This window comes from Stenella coeruleoalba, assembly GCF_951394435.1.
Source record: "Stenella coeruleoalba genome assembly, chromosome: 1".
Taxonomy (NCBI): Eukaryota; Metazoa; Chordata; class Mammalia; order Artiodactyla; family Delphinidae; genus Stenella; species Stenella coeruleoalba.
The window spans coordinates 129,050,740-129,072,745 of record NC_137169.1 but is presented as its reverse complement, the minus strand read 5'-3'; the positions used below and the strand labels follow the sequence as shown (position 1 = coordinate 129,072,745).

The window sequence follows — 22,006 nt, the reverse complement described above, 5'->3', positions numbered from 1 at the left end:
AAAGAGAATGAACTCAAACATCCAAAAGATCTTAGTTTGAATTCTAGCTACACCATTTACCAGGCAAACCTGGAGCAAGCTCCCCAACTTCTAAGCACAGTTTCCTCACCTGTTATAGGGAATAATAACAGTACCTACCTCACAGACTTGGTGAAAGGACTGAATGAGAAAATGAAATAATAGTGCTTAGCATTACACTGGCACGTGGTAAGTACTTGATAAACCTAGGCTGCTTGCTTGCTATTATTCCCACTATAGCCCCTAAAAGAGTTGTAAACTAGAGCATTTGATTTCCTCCCACCCAAGAAGGATAAAAGCTAAAACAGCAACTCGATTAACCTGGTTCTTTGGATCTGAATGAGAAGTAGTAACACCAATGTCTAGCCTGATGTTAGAATAAGGAGAGTTGATGAGGATCAAGAATAAGGAAGCTTGGGCTTCCCTGGTGGCGCAGTGGTTGAGAGTCCACCTGCCGATGCAGGGGACACGGGTTCGTGCCCTGGTCCGGGAAGATCCCACATGCTGCGGAGCAGCTGGGCCCGTGAGCCATGGCCGCTGAGCCTGCGCGTCCAGAGCCTGTGCTCCGCAACAGGAGAGGCCACAACAGTGAGAGGCCCGCATACCGCAAAAAAAAAAAAAAAAAAAAAAAGAATAAGGAAGCTTGGCCAGTTTTCAATTCTTCCTGAGTCAGGTTCTCACACAGCAGTTTTTGGTTTTTGTTTTTTTCCCATGAAACATAAATTCCTACAGTAGCCAGGGTGGTTGGCTAATCCCCGAAAGTTATCATTTTGTTACCTTACATGGTGAAACGGTCTCTGCAGATATGATTAAGGTTAAAGACCCTGAAGTGGGGAGATTAACCAGGTAGGCCCAATGTAATCACGTGGGTCTTTAAAAGCAGTGATAACTGAAGATGAAAAGGTCAGAGAGCTGTGACAAGAGAACTCAATCCCGAACTGCTCGTTCTGAAAATGGAAGGAGGAGGCTAGGACCCACGGAATGTGGCAGCCTCTAGAAGCTGAGAAAGCTCTCAGCTTACAACCAGTTAAAAAACTAGAACCTGGGCCCTGGTCCTGCAACTCAAAGAATCGATTCTACCAATAACCCAAATGAGCAGGAAACAGATTCTCCTCTAGAGCCTCCAGAAAGAAATGAAGCCCTACCAACACCGAGGTTTTAGCTTGGGTCACACTTCTCACCTACAGATTTGTTACATCATAAACTTGTATTGTAAGCCATTTGCAAGAGAGGGGTACATAAGACAAAGTGATCAGTCTAACATACATATAATTGGAGTCCCAGAAAGAAAATAAGAGTATAGGTCAAAAACAGTATTTGAAAGAAAAATTGACTGAGAATCTTCCTAAATGAAAGACAAGTCATAGATGCAATAAGTTCTACACATCTTACAAAATACAAAAAGAAAGAAAAAAAAAAAAACAACCCCCAAAACACATCTGGGCACACTATAATAAAACTACTGAAAATCAAAGACAGAAAAATCTTAAAAAGCAGTGAATTAAAGAGAGATTTCTTTTAAATGAGCAACAATAAGACTGCCAGTATGTTTTTCAACAAACACTAGAGAAGGTCAAAGAGGAAAAAAATGACACATTTAAAATATTGAAAGAAAAATAACTGCTAATGTAAATTCTATAGTCAGCCAAATAGTCTCCATAAAGTAAAATAACATTTTCAGACAATCAAAACCTAAGAGAATTTGGTGCCAGCAGATATGCACAAAAGGGAATCCTACATGAAGAAGGAAAATGGTCATGAAGGAAGGAGTGGAGAGTAAAGGGTAAATATGGTTAAAAATAAATGAGTTATTTAAAGCAAACAAACAAAATAATAATGTTTTACATGGTTTAAAGTATATGTAAAATTAAAATACATATAACACGTAAAGGCTGAGAGAGATGAGGTGTCGTAAGGTCTTTGAATTGTCTAGAAAAGAGATCAAGAACTAATTTAAGATAGACTCTAATAATTTAAGAAGAACACATGTTGTGATCTTCAAGGTGACCACTAAAAGAATACTGAAAGAACATACAATTAACAAGTAAACTGAGGGAAAATGGGTTATAAAAATACTTCATAATTACAAGGAAATGAAGACAAGAAAAAGAAAGCATCAAGAAACAGACGGGACAAATAGCATGATGACAGATTTGAACCCAAATAAATGAGAAATCATGTGACATTTAAATGAACTAAACATCCTGATTAAAAGAGGTTACCATAATAAAATAATACTCCAAAGACACACATCTTAAATACAGGCCCATATAAGGACTGAAAGTAAAAAGAAAAAAATACCACATAAATATTATCCAAAAGAGAGCTGGTCCTTTATCCCAGCATAAAAAGGGACATTTTACAATGATATAAAGGACCATCAACAGTAAGATATAACCATCTGTACATAGCTAATAACACAGCCTCAAAATATATAAGGCAAAAAACTGAAGAACTCAAAATGAAAAATAGATAATTTATAATCAACAGTTAGGTTAGAGATTTTAACATATAGCTCTCAGTAACTTATAGAATAAGTAGACAAAAATATCATATTAGAATGCAGAATATTTGAATAAAATACATTCTCTGACAAAAGTGGAATTAAGCTAGACATTAGTAACATAAAAATACTTAGAAATCCCCAAATATTTAGGAATTGGGCAATACAGTACAATTTAAAATAAAGCACAAATGAGAGAATAAATCAGAAGACATTAAAAACTATTTTTAACTGAATTCTAATGAAAACATAAAATATAAAATGAGTTGTGAACTGTAACTAAAGCAGTATTTAAAGTGTTTAGAACTTTAAAATATGTATAATAAAAAATAAGAAATGCCAAATTTAATGAAGTTAGGCATCTATATAAAGAAGATAGGGAAAGACAGAAATTAAATCCAAATAAAATAGAAAGAATAAAAAAGAGAAAAGCAGAAAAGAAATATACAACAAATATAAAAGAGAAAAAAAAATCAACAAAATCTAGTAGTTTTTTGAAAGATTAATAAAATCAACAAATTTCTAGAAAGAAAAAACAAATTACCAATAGGAATAAAATAAGGTTATCACTAAAGATCCTATAATCATTAAAAGATAAATAATACTCTGAATTTTGCCAATAGATTTTATATTTTAGATTAAATAAAATTCCTTAAAAATGAAACAAGAATTGAAAATCTGACAGCTCTGAAACTATTAAGGAATCTTTAATTGAAACCTTTCTCCAAAGAAAACAAGTTCAGTGGAATTTATCAGTGAATTCTTCCAAATAGTAATGAGGAAATAATGCCAATATTATATAAACTCCTCCAGTTAACTGAAAAAAGATGTATTATTTCCCAAATTATTTTTTGATGCCAGCATAGTCATAATAAAACCTGTTAGGGACATAACAAGGAAAAAAAATAGACAGTATGACTCATGACCATAGACCAAAAAAAAAAAAAAAAAAACCCCAAACAAAAATCAATGTATTTTATCACAATAATAAAGAACAAATATATAATCACCTCAATAAAAGCAGGGAAAAATCTGATAAAATTCAACACCTATTCATGACAAATACTCTAACTAAACTAGGAACAGATGATAATTTCTTTATCTGAAAAACAGTATCTACAAAAATCTATAAAAACCATACTCAGTAATGAAATATTGAAAGCTTTTCCCTGGAGACAAGTATTTCCACTATCAATATACCACTGATGATATGAAGCAAAGCAATAAGGTAGAGAGAGAGAGAGAGAGAGAGAGAGAGAGAGAGAGAGAGATGCAAGGACTTAAAAAGGGAGAAATAAACTGTGATTATTCACAGATGGCCAGTTTGTATGCTTTAGAAAATCCAAAAGTAGCTAGAAGGTATTTGTGTTTGGAAATTTATAAGCTGTTTCTAAATTCAGATGAAAACATAGAGGAAAAAGAATAAGAAAGACAATGAAAAAGAACAAAGTTGGAGTATTTACACTACAAGATATCAAAAGCCACAGTACTTTATATGGTATAGTAATGGTGAAAGAATATACACATAGTCCAATGAACAGAAGAGAGTCCAGAAACAAACCACACATATATGATCACTTAACTTAAAACAAATAGGCCATTGAAATGCTCTGAGGCAAGGATGGTCTTTCCAATAAACGGTGCTAGGGCCACTAGATAACCACATGTCAAAAAAACAAAGAACTTTGACCTTACCTAATAATAAACACAAAAATAAGATAAAGTTCATAATCTAAATATGTAAGTCAAAATAAATCGTCAGAAGGCAAAAGAAAAAATATTAATGACCCTGGGGTAGGCAAAAGTTTCTTAAAGGGGATACAATAAACCTAACTAGAAAGAAGAAACCTGATACAAGACTTCTTTAAAATTTGGGACCTTCAGTCATTGAAAGATATCATTACTAGAGTGGAAAAGCCAGCCACAGACTAGAAGACACCTGTAATTTAGATATCCAACAATGAATTCATACCCAGAATATAGAAGGAATTCCCATAAATCAATTTGAAAAAGATGGACAATCCAATTTAAGAAAATCAGCAGAAGAATGAATCATGTGTTCCATAAAAGTGAATATCCAATGACCAATAAGTGTATGGAAAGGTGCTCAATATCATTACTCATCACAGATATGCAAATTAAATCCACTTTGAGACAGTGCAACATATCCAACAGAATGGCTAAAAAAAGAGACACTATCAAGTATTGGTGAAAATGTGGAGCAACTGGAATTCTCATACACCATACACTACTGGTAGGAGGTAAATTGTCACAATTACCTTGGAAAACTGGTTAGTAGTGTCTACCAAAGTAAAACATATGCATATCCTATAAGCCAGCAATCCCAGGGCTAGGCACGTACACAAGAGAAATGAATTCAGTGTGTATGAAAAATCATAGACAAGAATATTTAGAGCAGCTTTATTTATAATAGACCCAAGTAAACACAAACCAAGTGTCTATCAAAGTAAAACGGATAAATAAATTTTGATATATTCATATGAAAATGAAACAAACTACTTTCATGGATGAATCTCATAGACATATGACTGAAAGAAACCAGACAAAAGAGCGCATACTGTATGATTCCATTTATATGAAGTTCAAACAGACAGACTAATTAATGGTGATATAAGTCAAAATAATGATTATTTTGCAAGGAGGTTACTGATTGGGAGGGGCCAGGGAGGGTGCTTCTGGAGTTCTGAATGTCCTACATCCTGATCTGAATGGTGGTTACATAGAAGCACTCATTTATAAAAATTCATTTGTGTACTTTATGTGTTATACTTCAATAAAAAACAGCTTAAAAATTCTGCCAAGTCTAAAATCAAGCCCTAAATTTATCAGCTTTATACCCATTTTAACTGAATGTATTACATCTCAACAAGACTACTGCTGAATAGACATAATTACTACTCTGAGGATTACACAAGCAAAGCACATAAGAGATGAGAATAAGACATTTGTAGAAAAAAATCTTATATCCATTTTCCAATGAATTTCTCTAATTGTGTGGTTTGAAAACATACATGAGTTTAGAGGGTAGTTGTAGGAAAACATGATAAATTCATTCCTTGAATAAATATTTATTAAGCACCTACTATTTACAAGTCCTGGGCTAGGCGCTGATCATATCTATTCATTTGAAGCACTTAAGGGTACTGACCTGGCCAAAACTAAAACCAATCACTTATTTGTACCTCTTCTAAAGAAGGAACAATGGAAGAGAAGAAGTCTGTAGGGACTCCGGCAAGGGTATTCCAAAAAACAAGAATCTAACAGTACAGACAATGCAGTAAGGGTACCTGCACTAGAGAAAAGGAATCTGGGGAACACAATTATTCTCATCACCAGAGAGGTGCACTGTTACAACAGGAAAGATGGCTCAGCATCCTTCACCATTTCCTCAGTAAATGATTCCATACAATTATTACCTAATTTTATTCTATAACTACATTTAGCAATTCTCCTTCTGATGAATAAATTTAGCAACTCTACTTCCTTGATAAGAGAAAAGGACACCTTGGCCAGCACACATTAATATCTCATTCTCTAGAAGGTTAATAGTAAGCTGACACTCTGGTGATTCTACTTCCAGTGGTTATTGAAGAACTCCTTAGAATACTTATAACTATTAGTGCACAGATATAAAATTGAGTTTCTGGACCTGTAAATCTCAGGAGTGGACTTGGGAGCATAGCACCCAGTTCTTGGAACAGCTGCTCTGTGAAGTCCTGTCTGGGTAGCCTGCTGATCACTTTAGATCAAGAGGTGGCAAACTATAGCCTGAAAGCCAAATACAGTCTCTTGCCAGTTTTGGTACATAACATTTTCTTGGAATGTGGTCACATTCATTTATTTATACCCTTCTATGGCTGCTTTCATGTTACCACAGAAAGTTGAGTGGTTGAGACGGAGACTGTCTGGCCCACAAAAACTTAAATATTTACTATCCAGCCCTTTACCAAAAAAGTGGGCTGACCCCTGCTTCAAATGATTTCTCCCTCTCATTTCATAACAGCCATAAACTTTATCTTATTCTGTAACAGAGCTCATTTCCTTAATTTTCAATGGACAGAGGACTTGCCCCTAATTTCAACTAACGTTGAGATATCCAGAATTGAGAATTCCACGGTCATTGGTCATCAACTAATTACTACAAATCAGTGTTTTCAAAAAACTTAATGCAGTTAGAAAGCCAGCTCTTATTAACTTTCTCCTCTAGATAATTCCTGTAGTTTTACAATTCTTAAATCATCAGTGGTTTCAAATTAACTTTTCGTAAGTTCACCAACTTTTTCAAATCATGAGTTTATTAGGCATATTACTTACAACTAGTGTGGAGACTAGCATTAATATAGTTTCCTCATTTTTTACATTTTTATATATTTATATACCCCCCAAATTATGACTTTCTCATTTTGAGAGAGGTGTAATTTTATTTTTAACAGCAGTACTATATCAGTAATAAATTCTTTACTGAAATTCTTTGCTATTGAAATTGCCCAAATCCAGTTATTTCCAATTTTGATATTTATGAAATCAATTATTTTTCCCTACCAGAACAGCAGCTTGACAAAATCCAAAGTAAATATAAAGCAAGGCAGCCATAAATGCATTAATGGGTTTCTTTCTTAAAAAGAAGGAAAGAAAGCTTTAAAAATTGTTAATTTACATGAGAAGTCAAACAAGAACTATGACAACATATATGAAAAAATCCAAAAATCTATGTTTCAATATATGGTAGCACTGCCAAGGGAAAAAAGGAAAGATTAAAAAAAAATAACTTCCGGAAACCAGCTGAAGCAAATCATTCTACTAAAACTACCTATAAATCACAACAAATCATTCTACTATAAATCACAACTGACTATGTAAAAAGGAAAGCTACCCAACAGTAACTTGGGGGCTTTCCTGGTGGCACAGTGGTTAAGAATCCACCTGCCAATGCAGGGGACACAGGTTCAAGCCCTGGTCTGGGAGGATCCCACATGCCACGGAGCAACTAAGACCGTGTACCACAACTACTGAGCCTGTACTCTAGAGCCTGCGAGCCACAACTGCTGAGCCCATGTGCCACAACTACTGAAGCATGCGCACCTAGAGCCCGTGCTCTGCAACAAGAAAAGCCACGACGAGAAGCCTGTGCACTGCAACGAAGAGTAGCCCCTGCTTGCCGCAACTAGAGAAAGCCTTCACACAGCAACGAAGACCCAATGCAGCCAAAAATAAATAAATAAATAAATATAAAACAGTAATTGGTAAACAGGACAATGAGGTCATATTTTAATTACTCTTTTAAAAGAGAAGAAAATAAAAGAAATGTCTTCAGAGCATCTCATAGATATAGAGGAACCAAAAACAACCAGAAAAGGGGACGATGAGAACTAAAAGTTGAATAAATTCCCTAAGGAAAAAAATTTTCCCAAATTCTACAAAATGATATTCAAAAGTATTGAAGCTTACATAATAATGGAATAGTAGATCAGAATATTGTCTGTTCATGACATCAATTCTAATAAGTAAAAATCTTACTGGGGGAAAAACAAAACAATTTCACCAAGAACAACAAAGTATAAATGTCCATATTTCACTTCTGAATAATTACACAAAAATATATACAAAATACCCATTAGGTTTTACCTGAATGTGTCCGAAAATGCATTTCCAGACTTGATTTGCCTTTAAAAATTTTCTTACAAACATCACACTGATGAAAGGTTGCTTTATATCTAAGAAAATAAAATGGTTTGAGCTTTTCAATATAATTTTAATAAATAACATAATGAAAATACGTTACAACTCATTTACAACTTCATATATAATTCTCACATTAGTAAAGCATAGAACTCCAAATGAACATGGAAATACTTTTTAAGTATCAACCTTATCTCTGATTCTTCCTTCTCCAGTTATATTCAACAAATAAATCTATAAAAGATGTCCTTAGATTTTCAACTTTAAACTGCTTAATTTTAAGCTTTAAATCAGCAAACTTTTGTATTATTATTTTCTGTTAAAAAATACCAAAGGAAAAATTGTAGGGACAGAAAAAAAAAAATCAATGAGAGGGGTAAAAGGGAGTTGACTACAAAGGTACAAAGGTGGACATTTCAGGGGTGATATAGATCTATTCTGTGTCTCAACTTACGGTAATGATTACATGACTGCATGCATTTGTCAAAACCTGCAGAACTACACACTAAAAAGAGTGAATTTCTCCGTATATAAATTGTACCTTAGTTAAAATAGATGCAAAAATGAAACTGCAGCAGTCTCAAAATCTGCATTCATCAAAAGGGGACACTTTTCCTCGGTAGGTACGCTTTATAACAAATAAATATTATAAACTTAAAATAAATTTTACACCTAAGTAAAAAAGAATGAGATACCAGTCTTTTATTTTTATTGTAGATTAATAGACATAAAAAGCTATAAATTACTCAGAAGTTAACTTAGAAGCAAAGTGTAGTGCCTAAGAGTATGTACTTGTGAGTTAAACAATCCTAAACTCAAAATTTAGTTGTTAGGATTAATATATTTGTAAAATGATTAGCATTTAAGTGATAGTTACTAGGAAAGCCATATCATCTCACCTTGGAAGCAATTCACTTCTAATGAGTACATGGAAAAACAAATCAAACACAGGCTACCATAATGTTCTAGAAGACAGCTGGCCTTAACATATCCACTGAGTGTTACTGGAATGTTTAGCATGTTGTTACTAATATTAAATAGCAATCGTATGCCTAGGGTTTCAAATGCCATTCTCACTTTTCAATTCATCCAACTCTACATTTACAAAGTAGCTACAGAGACACCAGGCAAGGCCCTGTCTTCTAGGAACTTACTTCTACTTGATGAAATGGACATTTAAAAAGATAATGTGGATTTAGTGAACTGGGAGTGTCATTGATAAACTTAGCAAAAGACTTGCAACCTGTATGCCTGGCTTATCTTATTCCATGTATATCCATGTTAAATACAGAGATACAAACAGGGTTCCCACGGGCACATAGAGAAAGCAGCAGTGGTAACTCAACTAGGGGCAGTTTTGACCCCCCTGGGACATGTGGCAATGCCTGAAGACATTTTTGGTTCTCACAACTAGGGGTAGGTAGGTGCTACTGGCCACTGCCATCTAGTGGGTGGAGGCCAGGGATGCTGATAAACATCCCACAATGCACAGGACGACCCCACAACAAAGAATGACCAGGCCCCAATGTCAGTAGTATTGTGGCTAAGAAATCTTGGTCTGTACTATGGACAGAGTGACATTTTAAACACGGATATGCTCAAAACACAAACTGTCTCACAGTGTATGTAGGAAAAAGATAAAATCTACAAGGACCTGCATGGGTCAGGCTCTATGTATATATCTCTCCATTCTCACACAGATGCTGAAGAGCAGAGATTTTCAGGGCAGGAGTGATACACAGTTCCACATGGAGCAGAGATGCCTAGTATGAAAGGGATTTAAACAGGTCTACTGGATTTGGCAATAAGAGACTCCTACTGATAGCAACTGGAGAGGGATAGTAAGGTCAGAGGTCACATCCCAACAGCTTACAACAGTGAACAGAAAGTGAAGGAGAGGATACTGAAGGAGTCACCATTTAAAAACATTCAGAAGAAGAGACATTTGAAAATGACTGGTTGGGGGGCGGGTGCTAGTCTTCATCACTCTCCACGTTCTCTCCTTGAATAATCTGCACATAAAGTGCTCACATGTAATTCTTTATACACAGCCCAGACTTCACTTCTGAGAGGTAGACTACTATCCACCTATCGGATTTTATGTTTCAGTGTGCACTGAGCATCTCAAAGTCAATATACACCAAACTCATCATCTCCCTATGTTATATTCTCTAACTCAGTGGCTGGTATCAATCAACCACTCACTTGGAAACAGGAATTCCTCGGAAAGAGGAATCACCTGTGACTGCTCCCATTCCCTCAATAAAGGCCTAAATATTGGTCAAATAAGTACCTTCCACTGTTCATTATTAAGGCTACTGCCTAGTTTAGGTCCTCACCATCTTTTTCCTAGATTATAACAGCCTTCTAACTGGTTGATCTACTTGCCTCCAGATTTATCCACCACTAATCCAGCTTCCATACATCAATAAGAGTGATGTACCTAAAATACAAATCCAATTATGTCATCCTCTTGTTTAAAATCTTCAATGGCTTTTTATCTCTTAGAAGTAAGTGTTGGTTCCACGAAATGATCGTAAGGCTCCATATTCTAGATCCACCCTTAGCAGCCCTTGCAGAGCATGGAGAATACAGATTCTGGTTCCACAAGTATCTAGGCCAGCAGATAGGTCACAGGCCCTGCTGGCGGGGAGAGGATCCCAAAGGTCTTTCATGGGGTCTACGAGATCAAAATTATTTTCAAAATCATACTTTAAACATGACTTGCTTTTCTCACGATGTTGACATTTACACTAAAGAGCAAAAGGAACAGTGGGTAAAAGTGGTGGTGCCTCAGCTCTAAACAAGGTAGTGATACCAAAATGTACTAATGGTCACTGTACATTTTCACCACGATGTACTCACAGAAAGAAAAACAACTGTGATAAAGCAGTAAAATTACTAACTTTATTAAAGTTCACCCTTTGCACTGTGGCCTTTCCGCTAACCTCGTGATGAGGTGGGAAGCATGAAGCTCTACTGCACGCTGGGTACTCTGTGTGCTCGAGGCGCCTGCGAGACCCGCTGTGAGCCCAGGGATCCCTCCCCTCACGGAGCACCATTCCACTTGAGGAAACGGAAGTCAGAGTACAGCTGGACTTGAGTAGGTGGCAGACATTTTCTTGAAAATTCAATGAAGTAAGCCTGTCACTTCAAGGGAAAAAACTGACAGTATTTGTTATCAGTGATAAAATTTGAGCTTTCAAGCTAATTAAGAATTTTGGAAAACTTGCATCTGCCCCTGTGATCTTGACAACTTCCCAGTTCTCCTTCTGAGAGACTGGAAGCAATGTTAACAAGTGTGATTTGTTGTTCCTGTACTGTGAAATGTGGTAACATTGGGAAAATCTGCATAACTCAGTGAACCCTTATTTTCCAAATGACAAATGCATATTACAGTAGGTTAAAAATCCACTTCAGAGCACAAGATAGACCAATGGACTGAATGGAAGAGTATGAAAGCTTCATGAATCTTGTTTCAGATTCCTCTTTGCAACTACCTTGAAGAAACTACCACTGGTTTAGTTTTGGTGTGGCAGCAAAGGGTAACAACCACAATTTTCTAAGAAGGCTTAATATTCCTCTACTACTAGTTTTACCAACTATGTATCTGAGTGAGCTAGATTTTCTTCATTTACTTCAAACAAAATAACACATAAGAGCACATGTGACAATCCAACTGTCTTCTATGAAGCCATTAAAGAGACTTACAAAAATGTGAAACAATGCCACTCTTGGGACTTCCCTGGTGGTCCAGCGGGTAAGAGTCCGCACTCCCAATGCAGGGAGCCGGGTTCGATCCCTGCTCAGGGAACAAGATCCGCATGCATGTCGCAACTAAGAAGTCCACATGCCACAACTAAGACTCGGCACGGCCAAAAATAAATAAATATTTTAAAAATGCCACTCTTTAGTATTTGTTTTTGTTCTGTAAAGTAGTTATTTTCCATAAAATGGCTATTCATGTTAGCATGATGGGTATATTATTACTTTAAATGAATTAATAAGTACTTAATTTTTAATCATTTTAATTTCTAATATGATTATATAATTTATTTAGACAATAATCTTATTTTTATATTATATAATTTCTATAAACAAAAGCCCCCGAAGTACTAAATAATTTTTAAGGGTATAAAGGAGTTGAGAAAAACAGTTATAGAATCTGTGGAGCAAGTGAGTTTCCAGTTCTATTTTCCACCCACTCATACGATATGTTGAAGTTTTTATTTTCTACTCCAGACAGCATCATGTATATCTTTATATCCCAACACTTAGCAGCATTCCTTGTATCTAGTGAATACAAGAGTTCAATGACTACAATGAATACATTGATTCAATGAGTGTATCACTGAACAAAATCAATGAAAGAAACAATAAACCAACACATGAAAATGGAAAAAAGAAATACAAATCAACACTCCTTACTCTTCTTCAAATTGGCCTATCATTTACTACATTTACATATACTATGTGTATTTTGTTGATCATATCATTACACTAAGTTTCTTGACACCCTAGACCAAGTCTATTACTTACCATTTGCTCCAAGTACCTAGTCCAAGAACAGAACTTCTTTGAACATTTTAAACTCAACAACTAATCTCAGTTAAGCCTGGATATCTAAACTGTGCTAAAAAGTTGATGTTCAAAGACAGTACATACCTCCTTCAAATAAAATACCATTTTAAATGTTTAGTGTGAATAAAAAGAGGTTTAAATTCTGACAACAAATATTTTCCAGTAACTGCTGTCACATTAATGACAATATATGTAGGCAGTATGTTTATTTATATTTAGCTCTCCAAGAGCCCCTGAAACCAAACATAAATGAAATCCCCAAAGAAAGCCAAGATTTTATACTAGTCATTCACTTCAATGTCTAGCTCCTCCTAGCCATTGAATCAACCGAAAACAAGTATGAAAAATATGCTACATTCAATTCCTTTAGGTCTGCAGAAAAGCTATAGAAGCTAGAGAAAAATCACTGATTAACCCAACATCAATTACATAAAATGAACTATGAGACAACTTTCCTCCAACCCAGACTTATCAAGGTAATGATGATGAGAAACTCTGCCTTTTCACTTACTTTTGCCACACTTTCTCTCCAAGGTGTACACTTTTGTAATGGACAGTGAGATGATCCCTACGACCAAAGCATTTTCCACATTCTTCACACTGATGAGCCTTCTCACCTTAAAGACCCAAATATTTTCGTTATAAGGTGCATTTCAATTTTTTTTTTATCTCCAGAAACAAATTATCCAACAGTAAGATAACACGGTAGAAAACATATACCAGGAAGGTAAAGCCACCCTTTATCTGGGCTGTTTGCCTTATATTCTTACTCAAATATCTTCCTTCAATGACTCTGTACTTATTTTTATGGGTGTGAAGCCTCCTCCCCACTTGGAGAAGGAATCAGTAGCCTTTTGCCGTACACTTCAAACCCTGACGTTCAGTGTAACAGAGTAAGATAAATGAAAGGACCTCAAAACTCAGGATGTGTTTTAGGAATATGTAAGTCTGGATATCAAACACCTCAAATGAATGTACACTTAAGATGAGGCTGTCTTATGTTTATAAAAAGGACCTGAACATTTTCAGATCTTTGTGCTTTACTTTTAAAAGATTTTTCATCTGTGGGGATTTCTTACATTTGCAATGAGCCAAAATACAAATATAAAGGAAAATCCTAGATGAGTCCAATTTGTCATCTCTATTTTTTTTTTTTGCGGTATGCGGGCCTCTCACTGTTGTGGCCTCTCCCACCGCGGAGCACAGGCTCCGGAGGCGCAGGCCCAGCGGCCATGGCTCACCGGCCCAGCCGCTCTGCGGCACGTGGGATCCTCCCGGACCAGGGCACGAACCCATGTCCCCTGCATTGGCAGGAGGACTCTCAACCACTGCACCACCAGGGAAGCCCCATGTCATCTCTATTCTTATATCCAGTTACAAAGGCTTGGCCTTTAAAAACCAGCCTCAACTTAACACCCGTGTGCAATTAAATCATGTGACCTCTAGGATTAGGAATTTAGAATTCTCCTGAAAATGGAAATGCGCAATTCCAGTGAGAAAGTCATCAGACCTTCAACATCTCTTAAAAGTGGCTATAACAACCGCAACCTGCCTCATTGGGGTCATTTAAGAAAATGTTATATCTGTTGCATACTTTATATTTTAATTATGTTTAAAATAATAATAATAATCACCTGTTCTACTGGGCTCATAGAGATGGCTCTTTCCCATTATTGTGCTCATATAGGTGGCTCTTTTAGCACTTCCTGAACATCAATCTGAGAGGAAAATACGAAATGAATCCCCAGAGTATAAAAATTATAAATACAGAATAAAGATCTGAAATTGATCAGGATTATTAAGGTACTCTTCCAAAGATAGGGCTTCAAAAATTCACTAGTACTCAACTTTAACACCCCAATTATAATAACTCTCTTCAAGCATCCAAGTTTTGCTAACTTCTTTCAAATCCAATCAAAATGAGAACTATTATCTTGGCTTCTTCCTTCAAAGAAGTGCCAATAGTAATTACGTCACATATCTACATAATACGCAAAATGCAAACCTTGAGAATTTGATTAAAACAAATTTCAAAATACGGTTTGTGGTCATAAAGGGTAACCAAATGATTAAAATTACAGTGATCAAAAAACATGTCACAAAATTATGTCTCTTTCAGATGCTTTTTAAAAAAGGTTTTTACAACCAGCATTACAAAGAGGTGACCAAATATACCAAATCACTTAAATTACAGCCAAAATAAACATGATGTGGTTTTCAGGTGTTTTTGAAAAGGATCTTGGAAACATCATTACAAAACGCGCCTCACCTGAATGTATTTTCTTGTGCTTTGTAAGGTGATCGTGACGGATGAACGTTTTCCCACATTCATCGCACTCATATCTTTTATCGTCGTGATGTACTCGTAAGTGAAGTCTATAAAGAAAAAAAATTGAAGCCCATTGACACTAGTGACACAGAAGGAAAAAAAAAATTGAAGCCCATTGACACTAGTGACACAGAAGGAAAAAACTTGGTTAACTCTAAATAACAAGAGCTGGCTGCTTACTCAACCACGCTCACCCACTATTTGCTCCATTTCTGACTTTCAGGGTCCTTCCCACTTTCACCACCTGACTCCAGGGCTCCCACTCACCAGTTTCAAAGCAGCACTTCAACATCTGCACAGGCTCCCACGACCTCTGGATGATACTCCTTCCTGCCTTTAAGATCCTAAATCTGCTTCTGGGAACCTACCAAATGTCTAGGGGCGTCAGCCGATGTTGCAGAGGGAGCAAAAGGAGGACTGAATCAGATGGAATTAGAATCGGACACAGGGGGTAAGTGCACAAGTGACTTAAACATATGATGATAGCAAATTACTAAGGATTAATCCTATTCTGGACAACTGACACCACTTATACACTGACAGTTGAGAACTTAGCAAATTTAATAAGTAATCAACTTTCTGACAATCACATTTTACTACTTTTCTTCACACTAAACAAATAAAGTGTGGCTCATTTCATAGTCACCCAAAAACAGATTATAAAAGGTTATTATAATAGGTTATTAAAATTCATTCAATTTCAATTACTTTTATCCCCACAATCCTCCAACTATATATCAATACATGCTAGTGAAATGAACAGCCTTCCCATTCAAGTTGTCCAAACAGGTATTGATTCCCCTATGACTAAAACCAGTAAATGGACTGGACTACATCTAAAGGGGAAACATTCTGTTTAAACTTAAAAAGAGGTAAGTAAGAAATGATAGTGTAAAAACTAGATTCTTAAGAATATTAACAAAATTTGAAATTGTATACATATCTCACAGTAAGTAATCTATTATTTATTCATTAAAAAACTTTTCATAAATTGCAAATGTAGTCAGCACTCAGCTATACAAGTATTACGTAAGTTACAACTATTACTCAGAAGACATTCTAAAACTGAGAATCCTGGAGTTTTCAATTTTGTCATATTTTCACATCAAAATATTCTTTGATAATTAGTACTGAAAAAACACACCAACTTTAGAACACCAGAGTTTTCACGAATTTTGATTCAAAGAAAAATAATGAAATATTTAAATGACAATGACTTAGTAAAGCATTCACCAAACTTAGTGATGAGGAAATATTTTAAAATATTTTATACTACAAAATGAATATTAAAAGGTAGGGGCAAAAGTCTACAGTTTTCTGCACAACTTTGCTTATCACAAGCGCTAAAACATGTTTTAATTCATCAAACGACTAACGCAATGATAAGAAAAGAGAGTTAAAGTGGAGATATAATTTTATTGTACCTAATATTGGGGAAAAAAATGGCTTGACCTACCTGTATGAGCTTCCATGACGAAAACTTTGCCCACAAATACTACAAAGATGAGGCTTTTCTCCACTATGGATTCTCAAATGTTCTTTCAAAGTAGTTCTGCATTAAAAAAATATATATATATATATTTAGCTACGGATTTTTTAATGCCAATGTATGTATTAAACACAGATTTCTAGAAAGCTTACTAGAACAGTGTTCAAGCTAACAGATAACGATGTCAATTATTCCCTTTTTCATACAATATGTTTGCTCTTTATTGGATTAGTAGCACCAGCACAATAAACATGTTTATTATGTCTCTCTCCTTAAAAAAAGCAAATAATTTAACTTTGGACTCCTTTGCCATTCGTTTGCTCTAAGATTTAATATATAGCTTATGTAAACTTCCAAGAAATACAAATGAAAAATGCTCAATTGTCACTACTGATTAGGTAAAACTGACGTTAGTTTTAGTGGACAGTGTTTAATAATATGTAAGAAATCCAGTTTATCAGTACTATTCCTTTCCAATATGTGCTCAAAACTTGTTAAAAGAATGTTTTAAGGCAAAGAAAACTTTACAGGCACTTGTAATTTCCAGATGCCAACGTTATAAAGGGAAACCAAATAAAGGACGCAACTCTTGCTAGTCCTACCGACCCTGGATGGGCCACTGTGTAACCACTGCTGCATTTCCGACAGTTCTAACATTCGGAGATTTCCCACGTACATACACTGCTGAGTAAGGATGGACAAAGTTATTCTGGGGGGGGAAGAAAGGAAAACACATGGAAAGGTTGTTTTCTTTTTTGGTTTGTTTGCTTTTTGTTTTTATAGGAAGACCTTTAAGGGAAAAAAATTTATAATGTATAAGATAAACTATAATTTACCAATCTGTAAATACAAGTTTTCATATAAATATAGCACATTGATTTTCCTGCCATCATACCCATTTGTTTTCTTTTTAGGAAAGTGGCATTTCTAATCTTTTTAAAATAATGAACTTCTATATACTGAAGAATATAAATATACACATATTGTTTAAAGAATAGTACCAAACGCTGATATGCAGGATAAGACAGAGAACACTCCCATCCCTTACAACTCCCCACATGCTCCTCCCTGGTCCTATCCCCCACCACGTCCCTCTCTCAGAAATAACCATTTATGTAACTATGCCCTTTCTTTGCTTTACTACCTATATAGTACAAATCACTAAACTATGTATCGTATGTTTTTGAAAAACTGAGTAGCAAGCACAAACCTAAAAATATGGCCACTACTGGATAAAGGGCCCACAAGGTAATAGCAGCAGGGTCTCCATGTCGGCTTGGCTGCTCAGCTTCCCTGAGCGTTGGCACCAGCCCTTTCCAGCCTGTCAGCAGTAAAGTCACGACCAAATACTGCAAAGCACAGGGTTCATCCCAACCAGAGCATCTGGCTGGCTGGAGGGGACCTGGTACTGTAATCTGGCAGAGACACGGTCAAAGTGAGTAGGCTGCTGTGTATATCTGGCTCCTAGGCGTACCATGACCTACGTCTAGTTCTCATGGACAGGTCACAAAAGAACATTTCTGTGAAATGAAATGAGTATCCTCAGTTAAATCAAGCAGCCAGGCAAACAGACAACAGCAGGAGCCTCTTAAGCATACAGGTACTATACAGCCAGCAGAATACAGATGAAAATTTGGGTCAGCGAGGGGGACATGGGGAGTTGCTGTTCATGCGTATGAGGTTTCAGTTACACAAGATGAGTAAGTTCTAGAGACCCAGTGTACAGCATTGTGCCTGTGGTTATCAACACCACATTGTACACCCAAACATGTGCTAAGAGGGTAGATCTCGTGTTAAATGTTCTTAACACAGTAAAACAATAAAGCCTTGGGGTCAGACCTACTCCAGCGTTCTGTCCACTAGTTAACAGAGGAAACATGTCAGCAGGGATCTTAGCACTGACTACCCTCAACATGTCATGGGTCACAGCCACTATGAGTGTGGACTCAGTACCCATCACATAATCACATGTGACATCCTGGGATCTTCATTCACCATCCTGCACATGTGACATCCTGGGATCTTCATTCACCATCCTGCACATGTGACACCCTGGGATCTTCATTCACCATCCTCCCGTGAACTCCCTTTGCCTCTTTACCATATTAAAAGTCCGGTTTCCTGGTCTTCCTCTTCATCAGTTTACTTTCTCATTCTGGTGAAGCACACCTTCTAGGGGCTTCATGAGAAAGATTACAGTGAAAGCTAATTTTTTGACATCATGAAGAGTATCCTTATTATCCTCAGACTTGTTGACAGTTTAAGAACAGAATTCTAGGTTGGAATTTCTTTTTTTTCCAAATTTTGAAGGTACAACTGGACCACCTTACTTCCAGGGCTGCTGCTCAGAGGGAAGTCCGAGTAACTCTCATTCTTAATTCCATGTGTGTGACTTTCTCCCTAGAAAAAACAGAAGCACAGACAGGCTTCTCCTTGTCCCCAGTGTTCTGAAACATCATAGTGCTGCACCTTGGAGTAGGTTTATTTTCACCTAATGTCCTAAGCATTTAATGTGTCATTTCTGTCTGGCAACTCATATCTTTCAGTTCTGGGAAATCATCTTGAACTATTTCAGTGATGATTTTATTCCCTTCCATCTTCTCTGTTCTTTCCTTCTGGACCTCTTGCCTGGTTTCCAAATGTTCTAATCTTTACTTTTCAGTTCTGTATTTTTTTGCTCTACTTTTTTGGAGATCCCTTAACTTTGTCCTGCAATCCATCTGTTAAGGTCTTTACTTTGTGGATCATGCTTTGAATTTCTGGGAGTTCTGATTTGTCATGTCAGTGACTCATTTGTATAACATCCTGTTCTTGTTTAATGGATTCTATATCTTCAACTGAGGATATTAGTAATTGTTTACTTCTTTTTTTGCAAGTTTTCTTCTTCCTGCATGTTTCCTTCAAGTTTTTGTTTCGTTTTCTGTTGGAATAAATCTCCCATGTTAAAGGTTCTCCTTCTGCGTCTTGTAATTCTTCACTGTTTGCTCATGATTAAGTGTGATAGGCTAAACACAGATGGGAGGATCAGGGAGCATGGGTAGGCCTTGATGACTCTGTGTTTCACTGTAGGTGGTCTGGGTGTATTATTTACCAGGGAATATATTTGTCCTTTGGTTGCTCATGTTTTCAGGGAATTGTTTTCTAATCTACTGTCTGAAGGGTAAAATCTAAAAGCCAAGATGTCCAGCAGCAACGGCCTGTGTGGGTGACGGAAGAGAAGCCAATGATCTAACTTAACTTCTAGAGCAGTTCTGACTCTAGTGCTCCTTACTCCGCCTGTCCTTCACCCTAGTTCCAGAGGCATCTGAGACTGCCAGTTCCCATACCTTTCGTGGCTTCTGGGATGTAAGCTAGGTTCTCAATTTCTCCATTGCCACTTTGGGATCTGTCTTCCTCAGATCTGCTAAGTCAGTTACCACTGATACATCTGCTTTCTAGCTTCCAAACCTGTGTTGCTCTTGTCATTTTTCTGTCTCACTGTCTTTGTAGCTTATGTCTTTAAAATAAATAAATGAATGAATAAACAACCTTCTACAACATATTACATAATTTCTTTTATCCTTAAATTTCAAATTAAAGCATAATTCAGGTATCTTGTGTCTTGTGTTACCCTAATCCTTATAAAATACATTCATTAATTATTTCTACATAACAGTACCAGGATGTTTCTGGGTATTTAGATAATTCCTCACCTTTCTCGTACTGATTTCCCACAGATAAAGCAAGTCCATTTTCTCTTTCCACCATGGGTACACTCTATATGGCGTTTCAAATTTCCAGTGTCGTTAAACTGGCGACCGCATATATCACATGGAAAAGGACCTAAAAAGGAAAAAATAGTGTGCATCTAAACTTTAAGAATAGATACTATGTTAAATTTAATACGTATGTTATAAATTCATGCCTACCACTACTAACGTATATATCATAACACAATCTATTATTATTTTTTACACAATTATTATTATTTTACACAATCAATTATTTATTTATAGTTTTCTCTTCCCTTCTAGAGTGTTTATTTTATTCCCAGCAGACAGGATACAATCATCTCTGTATTCCCAAAGCTGAGTATGGCACCAGGCATCTAATATAACAAAAGCTGAATAAACTAATGAGTTTATTATAAACTGAAACAGCCAGTTCCTAGTTTGAAATCAGACCGGGTCAAACTAAAAAATGTTACATACCAAATTTCTGGGGAAAGGAGGTAATGAGAAGCCTTAAAGAACCAACAGAACACTAAGAGAGCTCATGGTTTGGAAAGGCACTGCTGCTCCTTAGAGCCAAAAGATCTTAGTGACACTGCCTCTACCGAAAAGACTGTGGCACATTTCTGTTTAGTCGTACAAAATTAAATACACATTTCTTACAGTAATATTGACCTTAGCTGGATTCAAAATTTCACCATGATTTTACCAAATCACTGGAGAGAAGACAGAGTTCTACCGAAGGGCAAACTGAAAAGATGACAAAGGATGTGTGAAAAAGAAGTATAACTCAGCTTGCTTCACCCTCCCCACCCCAATATCTGTGGATTCAACCAACTCCAGATAGAAAATATTTGAAAAAAATTCCAGAAAGTTCCAAAAAGCAAAACTTGAATTTGCCAGGCACTGGCAACCATTTACATAGCATTTATATTGTATTTACAACTATTGAAATAGTATTTACATTGTATTAGGTATTATAAGTAATCTAAAGATGATTTAAAGTATACAGGAGGATGTGCACAGGTCATATGCAAATGCTACACCATTTTATACAAGGGACTGGGGCATCCTTGGATTTGGGTATCTGGAGAGGTCCTGGAACCAACCTCCATGGATACTGAGGGGCAACTGTATTCCTCATTGTGCAATACAGCCTTGAAAATATCTGAAGATGGCTGTCCTGTCTCCCTTTCCCAAACAAAATATTTCAAGGTCCTTCAAAAGTTTTTCAGATGACATGATTTTAAAGCCCTATGTTGCCATAATTACCCACCTCTAGAATATATGTCAGTATCCATTTTGAATGTGTTATCCATAAATGAATGCAATATTCCAGATCAATTTAAAATCAGCCAGATGATTACCTTCCTAATTCTGAACATTTTTATTAATGTAGTTTAAAACTACAGTTGTTTTTGTCAGTCATATGACGTTACTGGTTCAGACTGTGCCTCTGCTATTAATAAGCCCATCTGAAAAGTGAGGCATTTGGATTCTGTACTATTTTAAAGCTCTGCAACTCCTAATGATTAAAAAAAGTCAGATCATTCCCATGTGTACAACTTTGTATTTATTCTTAATTAATTTTAACTTTTTTTTTAAAGCAGAGAGTTTTTTTTTTTTACTTCTTTATTTTCTGCTGTATCAACTACCCCTGCCAGCTTTATGTCATG

General features: G+C 36.1%; 1 protein-coding gene across 1 annotated transcript in view; it reads right to left on the bottom strand.

The window, feature by feature from the left end:
- ZBTB41 (zinc finger and BTB domain containing 41) overlaps positions 1–22,006 on the bottom strand; it is a 51,249-nt gene that overhangs the window by 6,386 nt on the left and 22,857 nt on the right. The window contains exons 6-10 of the mRNA XM_079918199.1: positions 20,313–20,442; positions 16,588–16,683; positions 15,072–15,178; positions 13,314–13,419; positions 8,168–8,256 (exon numbers count right to left, since the gene is read on the bottom strand). Coding sequence (XP_079774325.1) covers positions 8,168–8,256; positions 13,314–13,419; positions 15,072–15,178; positions 16,588–16,683; positions 20,313–20,442 — 528 coding nt within the window. The remainder of the gene's footprint in view (positions 1–8,167; positions 8,257–13,313; positions 13,420–15,071; positions 15,179–16,587; positions 16,684–20,312; positions 20,443–22,006) is intronic.